At 32.4% G+C, this 12,158-nt stretch overlaps 1 protein-coding gene across 6 annotated transcripts in view; it reads right to left on the bottom strand.

Annotated features, from left to right (window-relative positions):
- LOC130898256 (intraflagellar transport protein 56) overlaps window positions 1-12,158 on the bottom strand; it is a 27,782-nt gene continuing 15,624 nt past the window's right edge. For 5 of the 6 annotated variants that reach the window (XM_057807413.1, XM_057807414.1, XM_057807412.1 and 2 more), the window contains 3 exons: window positions 8,440-8,608; window positions 4,382-4,734; window positions 1-227 (listed from right to left, as the gene is read on the bottom strand). In XM_057807413.1, the coding sequence (XP_057663396.1) occupies window positions 87-227; window positions 4,382-4,734; window positions 8,440-8,608 (663 nt within the window). In that variant the 3' untranslated portion in view covers window positions 1-86. The remainder of the gene's footprint in view (window positions 228-4,381; window positions 4,735-8,439; window positions 8,609-12,158) is intronic. The other variant, XM_057807411.1, reaches the window with a different exon arrangement.

The raw sequence follows: 12,158 nt of genomic DNA on the forward strand, positions 1-12,158 counted from the left end.
ATAGGGTGAAGCATAAATCTTTTATTTTCATTTACAGTTTATTATTGACATTTCATAAATCTATTATAATAGTGATCATGTTAAAATTAGGAAACATTTAAACGTTGTTCTTTGGCCCATCTTCTTATGACGCTAGCAATTTGATCAGCTTGACTTGATGTCGAGCTTCGAAGAAGTTGCAAAATGTCCCCCAACATATCTACTGGAAATTTCTGTACTATAACGCCCTATTAATAATAAAACAAATAATTTAGAGCATGATTTTCAAACTAATTAATATACGATAATTAGCTATTTATGAAATTATGATTTCATCCTTTGCTTCTAATTCGACCATATTTTCAATGACACTCTATGAACCTCATTATAAGCTTGTGATATATCATTTGAAACGTCTCTATTTCCTCTACAATATGTTAGTTTATTACATTATTGTATAAAATTTTAACTTATCTTGTGTTTCGACGTAAAAATAATAACAGCGTTTAGGTGAGGTAATAAAGCAAAGAACCTCCGAAATTTTAGCAGCAAGTCGGATTGAGATGGTTTTTTTTCAATGACTTTTAAAAAATAATTGAAATAAATATATCAACAGTCCCTGGCCAAATATTAGACGCAATGTATTTTTTAATAAATTTTATTTTAATAGGTTGCCCGGTAATGAGGGTTGCTTACAAAAATTTTTATTGTTGCAAAGTATAGCTTGGAAAATTACGGATAGAGCCAAAGAAATAAACTCAATTTATGGATATATATTGGTTAGGCTAGACAAATATTTAATAATTTATAATATCACTTGTGATTACATTGACATTCATAATAATGATGATCCCACAATTTAAAATAAAAAACAAGTCTTCCAACAACAAGCGTTGACTACATGGATCCCTCAGGCTGCACAATTAGAGTTATGCGACCCCCTTCCCTAGCTACTGTTATGCAGTAAATTCAGAAGAAATTAACATTTATTATTTACGAAATGTGGAAATTCTCAACAAAAAATATTTAATAAAAAACCCCAATTCAATGGCAAACTTTTGAGCGCAATCCATTTTCTCAAGGTCCAATCAATATAAATCATTATTCCCTCATAATTTTTCACAAACCAACAAGTTTTTTGTAAACCTCATAGATCACATAACGTCTACACACTCCAATCTAGACAATTGCAAGCGAATAGAAACTCAAATTTTTCTAAGCCAACCCTTTGTGTAAATCAAATACATTTCTATTTAACCGTCAAATTTCCACAAATAATTGTAATAACCAAAATCCTTGAAAAAACTGGTCATCGAAAGAACTTTTTATATGTGAACAAAAATCAAATATTATATATTGAAGAAAAAAAATTATTGAAATAATATATCATTGTAATTTATGTTTATCTTGAACAATTTATCCATCACCACCTTTATTGAATTCCTAGAAAGAACTCAAGCACAATATACCCTATTCACCCTATCTGACAATCGGAACACAACTTTTCCTGTATACTAATACAGCATGCAGTATGTTAGACGCCATTTATTTGTGTCAAGAAGCCGACCTCCAGTTCCATAGCAACTCTTCAGACAATTCAGAATAACAACTTCTACAACCTTTAAGTTATGAAGAAATTACTTCTCATACTACGCACTTTTGGACAACCCCTATATACATTTTAATTACATTAGGCATCATGGCAAATTATCAATACGTATAAGTATTGTAGGAAGTCGAAGTAGAAATCAAAGTAAAGTTAAAGTCTTTAAAAGTGAATTTGATATAGAACTCTCAGTTTGGAATTTTTCAAGTTATGTTTTTAAAAATAAACTTTTAAATGCCAAAAACGTAATTTACCACAAAGGTGGGAAAATCACAAATCCAGACTGCTAGAGTAAATGCTTCTGAGCGCACTATTCGAAGAAAATTGAATAACTTGCTTGTCGCCTTGTCAGAAAGCTACAATAAAAGCAAAGCGCCTGAAAGAGGCCAAACAATGGGTAGAAAAACATGTTGACCTCTGGAGGTCGGTAAGAAGTATTACAAAATCGGTTGATTCCGCAGCTCAGAGAATGATTTCCAAATGGGGAACCATTCACTTTCATGTGAGATCGAGCTCCCTGCCACACAGTCTGCTAAAGATTTTTTAACAGAAAAAACCAACAAAAGGCAGTTCCTAGAAAAAATTATTCATGTGTGGAATCACCATTCTTAAATGAGGGGGACAATACAATGTTGCATTGAGTGCATGCCAGACAGAATTAAAGCTTTAATAGTGGCTATAGGTGGCTAAACTAAATATTAAGTTTTACTTACATTATTTTCACTTTTATTTAAAAGTTAATAAATATATAATTTATAATAATAATAAGAATAATAATAAGAATAATAATATAATAATAATAAGAAACAAATCAATTTAAAACGGTACAATATCACTTGGTAATTAATATTTTACATGATATTTTACTGTTTGAATTGCTTCAAAACCGAATTCAAAGATTTCCTTACATACATACCAAGCTAATCAGTTCCGATAAAGTGTACGAAATTTCAAATAAATTCGATGTTTTAAAGTGCTGAAAAATCGACTTCAAAGATTCTGTTACTAGTCGTAGTATAAGCTTGTATAAAATCATAACTTGGTTAGTAAGCGTACAAGAGACTCAAATCAAGTTGTTTGGGGTTTTTAAGAAAACAGATGGAGAATATGACCCCTAAATTTGTCCATCGCCTATCTTCAGTTTAGTATTTTTAGTTTTTAAACCTTTATTACATAGTTATTTCCATCTTTCATCAATATCCAGAAGTGTCTTGACGCCATATGTTCAATTTTTTGGATATGAAGACAAGGGTTGGTGAAATGTCCATCAAGATCACTTGTTCTCAGTTATCTTTTTTGTCAAGACCCGAAGATGATTGTGTACAAAGCTCAATTTATATGATTTAAAAGTATATATATATATATATATATATATATATATATATATATATATATATATATATATATATATATATATATATATATAATAGATTATCATAGGTCCATAATTCTCAGTTTTAAAATAGAGGGTGTTCTAAATTGCTATGTTTTTATTGAAAACTAGAGAAAGTAGGAAAAACGTAGTTAAGATGTTCGACTTTTTTCTGTCCTTTCTCTTGAGTTATCGTTCCGTTAATGAGTAACCACGTGTTTTGTGGCGTGTTTGGTTAGGTACCTAGTTGTTTTTATTCTTTTGATTGTGTCCAATACATAGGGTATCAGATCAGTATGGAGTGGATGAAAAAAATAGTAACCGACGAGATTGAACTGTATAGAGAGAGGCCTTCTTTATGAGAAATAAGGGATGAAACGTACTTAAACAAGCGTACAATGACATTTTAAGCTATTTGAGAAGTAAATCTTTCCAAAGTGTTTTTTCACCCATTTTGTTCTATGTTTCTCTTTATTCATTTCAAGTATTTCTACCATGCAAAAACCCAGTAGTTCTACTCTTTTTTTCTTCCCCATTTTCAAGATTTTCACACGACTGTCATTACGATCTGTCCTTCCGCCCACCAGGATTTTAAACTAGGTATAAAATATCTGATCGGCCGTCCAGACCTCTCGAAATCCGACAGATTATTCCATTAACTAACGTATTGCTCGTCCTGCACATTAGATCTGGCAGTCCGAAGTACGATTAGATGTTTATGTTAGTGGGTAATGACGGTTTTGATCAGTGACAGATCATATCTGTAAGATGGTATGACAACTTTGAAATAACTTTTGATGTATGGAATGGCAAATTTCAGAGCTCACTAAAGACGTGTATCGCAAATATTTTTTATTCATTTTTTTGCTTTTCTCAATTCTCATTTGCCATCAACAACGTATTATATATCTATTCCTATTCGTTGGAGCTACGATACGATTGAATCGCACGTCCAGCTAAATAGACATATCAAGTCTTTCATAAATACAAAAAATAGCGATCCGTTATGATACTCATGTTTTATATTCGCACCAATGTCTAATATAACCTTGATCTCGAACAATTTAGTATTACACTGTTCCAATAGAGAGAGTACTTGCATGGTTTGGGAAAAAAAATAGTTGTAGATAGTTTATATAGAGCATATTTTTTAATTTTTTGATCAATATTTATAGAAAAAAAAATTATTAAAAATTCAAAAATTTTGTAGGTAGTTCAAATATTTTAGTAAGGCCGCCATATTGCGTCACGTCCTAAGTATAAAATAAACTCTGAATGTATGATACAAAGTAAATACGACAGTTATTCCTCGGTTATTCTAAAATAAGCTTAAAATATACCAATAATTTGATTGAAACATTATGTGTGGAACTGACTATCCGTCATTGAGTGATAATTTACATAATAACAATAATTTTTCTTACTTGAAAGACTCCAACAATAGCACCCCGTTTTCCTTCCCAAAATTCCGGATTGGGTTCAATTTTGTCGAGCATATCAAACGCTTTGGCCGCATACCAAAATTCTCCCATTCTATAACAATCGTTCGCTATAACTAGCAGCAGATTGAAACTTTCCGCACCGTTCACCATATTACTATATAGTTCCCAAGCTTGTTGAGGTTTATGGTTCATAATGTAACATCGGGTCAAATTGGAAATGTAAACATAATCACTTTTTATTCGAACATCATTAATTAATAGAAATATCTCTTCGGCTTCTTTGAATTGGTTACATGCCACTTTTGCTTGACCAAAGTTAAAATTAAAAGTATCATCTGAAAGAAATATTAGTAGTTGTTGATCGTTCTCTCTGGAATAACGTTTTCAATTGTGGTTTGTGATGTTTATTCCAAGTAAGTATCAACTTGGAATAAAATACTCAATTTTTGATATATATATATATATATATATATATATATATATATATATATATATATATATATATATTAATTTTTTTAATTCGGCATACTCCAATTCATCAAAAATTGCTGCATTTATTCCATACCCTTTGTCTACACCAACGCCATTCTGGAAGATTTGAACTGTTATTTATCGTATACAACGATACACTTCCATTTTTTCTCCCATATAAAATACTCCTTACCTATACCCTCAATAACTTGATTCAAAATATCTTAATCTACTTCTGGGGGTAACAGTTAAATTATCAAAATTATTTAAATTTGTTATTTGAAATTTCATATTTTTTTCACATCTCAACGGAAAGAATGGAATAGTCATTTTCCTAACAAGTGCGGAAATTGATACTTTCCGCACCCGACTACAGTTGTCGCGAACGACGCGGAGCGGAGTTCGGGCAAGCGGTCAAGTGCGGGAAAGACACTTTACGCATGAGTTAAGAACATTATTTTTTCTACGACCGTATATACAAAAAAATATACCAACCCATTTTTCTAAAATTATTCTATTCCAACAAACATAATAATATACAAAACTTTAACTAAAAACTACCAATTATTATAAATATTAATATTGAAAACACAATTTGTTGTATTCTGTAGACTAGTAAGAATTGCTGGTCCAGTGGAGTTATTTGGTTTCAACTGGAAGGTAGATGACGTCGATAAGGATGGCATCGGTTGCAGTTCGCATAAAGATGATGGTGAAGGCAACGGTTTTAAGTCATTTGGCAGGTAACAGCTCGGAATTAGTTTCATTTTCAGCCTTCAAAATGGCTTCGGGAAGTTCTTCGTCGGATGAATCCATTAATATTATTGTATCGGATTCGGTTTAATGTGGTTTAATTTAGAAGACGATTGCACTTATTCGGTCACTTCCATGACGTTTTGGACAACTTTGACGTTTTAGTAACAATTACATGGTTATATAAAAAAATAAAAAATGCTACAAAAAGCTAATTTAATTTTTATTTGATGGACTATTTCGTAAATATTTATTTACCTGTAGTAACAATAGTTATAATCTCAGAAGCAAAAAACTATCTAATAAGGTAAAAATTTGCATAATTTTACTTTCCCGCACTAGTGCGGGAAAGTGACACTTTCAAAACTAAAATGCGTGCGGGAAAGTGGGTTAAAACGCACGGTCGTAGAAAAAAGTTTTTTTTTCAATAAAAACCTATACATTTGGTTTAGAAAAGTGTTTGAATTATTTTACACTCTCGTCAGTTACACTACATCACTTTTAGTCTGAAGTTTGTATAATTCAATAGCTGACATATTGTTTTTGGGAAGTTGAGTCATAATAAAAACGATTAATGTACGTTTTCATTAAATGTAAACATGGGGTCTGCTAAAAGTAACAATATATCAAATAATTCCAAAAATGTCTCTAAACCAAACGATATCGGAATAATAACGTTAAAAAATCAGTTACTTCCCGAGGAAAAACTTTCACCAATTCCATCTCAATTGAATGTGCTTGGTATAGATACAGAAACAGATTTACGTATTTATGGGTGTGAATTAATACAAACAGCGGATATTTTGCTTAAATTGCCACAAGTAAGTTTGAGTTTAAAATTAAAAAAAGTGTTCATTGAATCGATTTTCTATAGGATATTAAATATAATGCTGTATGTAAGTGATATTGTCTCAAATTATTTTGTAAATTAAAATAAAGATCAATCTGATAGAAATATTCATTGTTTGTTTTATTCTTTACTTATAATTCGAGACAACCAAAAAATCACTTGAGGAGCTCTTAAAATAGTGGAAACTGGACTTTCAATGCATCCCAAGAACTGAGATAGTATTTAAATAAGCTACAAGTGGAATAAAAACTGCAATCTGACGTAAATTTGCAGTACCCAAGGAATGCAAATATCTAAGAATTATCCTTGATCGCAAACCCTTGTGTAAAGGAGATGCAGGGACCTTAAGGCAAGCATGTGATTATTGAAGACAGCTGGATCTTGTCCTTTTAACATGATGTGGTAAATATTCGAGGTCATCCTTGAGAGCTGCCAAAGAAAGGTAAACTCCAACGACCGTTTTGGGCATCGAGTCTATGAAAATTAGCATCAACGTGGTCAGATAAAAGATACAGACCGGATAAAACTGCCAACCTAGCTCGGCCGAAGGAATCCAACGGGCATATCTTTTTATGGGAAATTCAAGGTCAACGTGAGGTCAGCTTGTTATCATATGGATGCATTAAAAAAGACGACATAGTAGCAGGAAGAGTATCTAAGAGCAAAGAGGGTGAGGGGCAAATCCTTTTCGTTTGAAGCTAGTGGCTACTGGTATTTGCCGACGACCTGGCCAAGCTAGAGCCACTCAATCACTGACAGGGATCGAACCTGCAGTGGGAATTTCTTACGAGTTAAGAACATTTAAGCTGTGGGAAAGAATAAAACCAAAAGACGAGGTTTCGACATGGTTGTCCTCTGGTGATAATGACCTAAACAAAAAAAAATATGGTACACATCAAATAGATACTGGAAAACATTAATCAATAAAACAGATACCCAGAAAAATTCACCAAACAAGAGGAGTTCCAATAAATGTTAAAGGAAATGGAAACTTAAGGTGTGATATAAGCGTCGAATAATCCGAGGGATTCTCTTACAGTACTTGTCAAAAAGAAAGCTTTTTTAACAAGATTATGTCACTGATAAGACAACACCTTTGATACTCTGGCAAATGCACGATGTTTACAAACTTTGGATATAAAGGGTGGATACTGTTAAGTTGAAATAACTTCGTAGACCGAGAGAAGATCATAAGTTCTACAGACGCACTATGGCAGTTCCGTTTGGATTATGTAACACACCACCAACGTTCAGAGGTTAATGGAAAATGTCTTGGATGGATTTAAACTGGAAGAATGAGAAATGCATTTTCTCCTAGAATTGCTCCAGCAAAATCGAGGTTGGAGTTTGTGACTTAACTGCTAGGCAGTGACGCTTTTATATAAGCATAGGAAAAATTTTTCTATAAAATACTGCTCCACCATCCACTATTGAATGTTGATTTCGTCAAACCACTACAAATATTATGTGGGATTCAGTATAGCTATTCATAAAATATTATGTTATAATCAACTAATGCTCTAAAACGGAGATCACCAGTGTGGAGAGTATCTTTACTAAGCAAAAGATCACACAAATTACCATTACATACAAATGAAATTTGATCTGCTTTAGCCAGTTTTAGAAAGATGAGGACATCAAATTATCTGGTTAAAAAGGCTTGGAACTTGATTTTTGTTGTTTACACGAAGATTAAGTAAAAATTTCTGGAATCTTCAGTCGTATACATACTTGAATGAACACATTATTCATTATTAACACTACACCGAGGCTTACGATAAACTTTCTAACAACATTTTGATAACCAAGAATGCTGAAGTTTATTTCTCAGCAATTTGAGTGGAGTCACATCATCGATAAGGAAACATGTAAATTGTATTTAAACCTGCAATGTTCTTATAATAGAAAAGCTGCGATAGTTTGAGGACTAAATAAACAGTTGCTTGAAAATATCTAATGAGTTTACCTGAATGCAAGTAACTTTTTATTGATGTCAAATATATTAAAACGTCTTCAAATTGATTTGCCAGAAAAAAAGCAGCTGCCATACATTGCCTTCCATGAATCGTATCACATTCACTTGTTGAACTACCAACCAAATGAAAACATTCTTCAGCTACTTTTATGTGTTCCAACTGAAAAAATGTGGAATAAAATTAAATACTTAAAACTCTACAGCATTTTATATATTTTACGAAAAAAATATTACAGATATTAGTCGCTAATTAGCATACCAAATTTACAAACTAAAATTATTAGAATCAGTGTACACCATGATTAGCTTAGTTAACATGTATATAAAAAACTACTGGTAATAATTATGATTTTTCTTTTCGAATTTACAATGTGACATATACATGATAACTCAAGCCCAGGCTGGCTAGGTCCGCAGCTCTTCGATCGAGGAGGGGACCCCCAATAAAATACATGAAAAGATTTTGTCTTGTTAGAAGTTATTTTTTGTAATGTTGGAGTAATGTTTTGTTTTCAAAATTTTCAAAAGTAGAATACTTCCAACATCTATTTATTTATGCTTCATATGAGCTACTGTGTTGTGAGTTGCGTTGCGTTTCGTTGTTGGGTTATAATACATCGTCTGCGAGGTGACTTCCTTCTCCTTTTCCTCTCCTCAATATAAAGTGCATTTCACTAAGCACTCACGATAATCAGGAACACGGTCTTTCCCGTTCCACTTAGTCCGTTATAATCGCAAACCTAAGTAGTATGGATTATTCAACGTTTTGAACGATGATGTAAATAATAACAAATGGCAAAACAAATAATAAAGCAAAAGTTTGAAGAAGTTATGTTACAATTTGTAAGTCACTGAATTTTTGAGTGGAGTGTTTAACTTATTTATATTAAAGTAAAATCAAAAAGTCTTCGGCGGCGAGAATACTTCAGAAAGTACTAATAATATTCCTTACTCCATTAAATAATTATATATATTTGCATAGTTGCAACCTTTGCCGCTTCGAGTTATAAAAATTATGCTAATTATCTCAACGTTCTTTTCAACCCACCTCTTGACATGGGTCGTCGTGAGCGTTAGTCATGACGTCATTAGTGAAGTTCTCGTCACCACATCGATCGTAGTGTGGAGTGCACAGGCGCTGTGAGCGCCTGTGCTAAAAAAAAATGAAGACCTTATCTCTAATGACTGTATGGCACACGTTCTGAACCTAGTTGTAGTTGACTCAACAGTGAATTTTCTACAAGCTGAGAACTTGATTTGATTAGTGGAAGAATCTGTAGTATTTCTTAGCTCATCGAACAAGAGAATAGCTGCATAGGAAAAGAAAACAAAAAAACATACTGCTCAACACAAGTTGTACAACGTTTCTTAACAGAGAGGCAGATCCAGCGAAGCATGTCAAGCTACCCGAGAAATGTCTCAAATTATTCATCAAGCAGAAACGGGGTTTTTGAGAGTGCGGATCACTCAACGAATCTTCGGCTGTCTCTCCATTTTCCAAAATGAACCTTAAGCGTAGTGCGACGAAACACCATCCTGCATGAAATGACGGATGTTTACGAGTGTTGAATCGTTGTCCATTTGCCAACGTAAATCTTCGAGCATTTTTAGATAACTTTGGCCCGCCTCGTGATTTTCACTGATCGTTCCAGTACACGCAGTTATGCCGATTGAACGTACCGTTCAGCTTGAAGGTTGTTTCATCTGCCCATAAAATCCGAGGTACCACTTGCAAAATTGCGATCTCGATATGCGTTTCAGCATTCGTCTTAAAGAACGATCGGATATCTGAAGTTCTCCCACACTGCAGATTGATTTGGCTGCTCATCTAAGGCCAGTGGCACTGTTTCCATGTTTTTGTTATTACAGATACCGGGGTTGTCCAGAACACAGCGCGTCGGCAACAGGGCCCATTTTTAACAATTTCTAGAAGGTGTCTTCCACACTGTTGAACGATTTAGTAGAGGCAAGTTCAGAAATTGTTGTTGAAATTCGGTACGTACGCAGATACGACGTAACTCATGTAGTGTGAACTTGTATCAGTTATTCATGCTGAAAACATGACTGAAGACCGAACATGCTTCCTTTTTCGACAGCGTTGCCTGACTTATGCCAATTTTTCGAGAATGTTGCCTGACTTATTCCGATCCCTGTAAACTTTGTAAACTGTTAAATACAAAGGATTTTTAAAAAATCCTAGTATTATTTGTCTAATCCTTAAAATTCGTTTGTCATTATTTTTATTGCCCAAATAATTTTGACATAAATGATTAATACTTTGGTGTGTAGGAAATACTGCACTTTATTTTGAAATCCGTTGAAATACCGTGACCTTAGTTTCGTTAATAATAAAGTCAACAAAGGTCGAAAATCATAATATGTATCCTTATAAAACCTAGATGAATTTCTTCTTCTTAAGTGACAAAATCGTGTAAAAGGGGAATTTCAAGCATCTCATTTTCCAAGCCCCACTTTGCTGGCCCTTTACATGATTCAGTTGAGATCTCCAAATGGTCCGGGCCTGTGAAATCAGAATCGAATCAACCAGCCCAAATTTCAATAAAATGTCGCAATGAATAATAATAAAATAGATTCTCACTATTTAACGAAATAATTATCATTGCTCTAAAGTACAAACATCTCGAAATCAAACTACTTGTATTTTTCGAAAAAAATGTCAAACAGGTGGAATTTGGTGAAATATTGTTGCACAATCGAAACTAAAATTAAAAGAATTATTTATGCAATGTAATCCGTACACTGTAAAATAAATCTTTTCTTCTACTATTAATTCAAATTATTCTAACAGTTCTTGTTATCTTTAATATTTGGTTCCAGCAAAACTATTTTACAATAAACGTGATGTTGAATAATATTTGAAAATACTAAATAAAATACAATCACACTCAACTTTCGTTAATACTAAACTCAAAGAACATTGAAAATATTATGAAATATTGAGAGTTTGAAATATCAAAATTTTCGAACGAAACAAGAAAAAAAAAGAAATTTTAAATTATTTACTGAAAGTTAAAAATGTTTGTAATTTTTGAGAGAAAAATTAGAAATAACGAATTAATCAGTAATAATCAATTATATATTATATTAACGGCTATTTTTATTAGAAAATCTAAAATTACATATATTTTAGATTAGATTTGTACAAAAACAACAAATATTTTTTTAAGGATACTGTTAAAATATGATTCAAGAAGTTAAGAGAAAATATCGTGAAAGTTTGAGAGAGAGAGAAACGAGAAATGCTTCATTGTCAAAAATTGTTACAATTCGTACACAAAAGCTTGTGAAAAACTAAGAAACAAACATACATATAACTAAATAAAGATAAAACAAATGAAATAAAATTAAAATATACAAAAAAACCATAATGAGTAATAATAATATAACTATATAACTAAATTATAGGTAATAATTAGTATATAAGTCCATAGCAAAAATTATACCACTATGCAGCATGTCCGAAATTAAATATTATTATTAGAATAGAAGTCGTTTACAGAGTAGAAGGCACTTTCCAGTAAATATGCCCTCAAACTATTGTGGAATGCGGGAAAAGATGATATCGATTTAATTTCAATTAGCAAGTGATTGTGCATTTTTTGCATTGTAAAATATTGAGCCCTTAACTAATTCTGAACGTGGAGTACGTGGGTATAGGTCGTGCTCCGCGTTCCTAAGTGGATAGCCCT

The sequence above is a fragment of the Diorhabda carinulata genome, chromosome 9, assembly GCF_026250575.1.
Source record: "Diorhabda carinulata isolate Delta chromosome 9, icDioCari1.1, whole genome shotgun sequence".
Classification (NCBI taxonomy): domain Eukaryota; kingdom Metazoa; phylum Arthropoda; class Insecta; order Coleoptera; family Chrysomelidae; genus Diorhabda; species Diorhabda carinulata.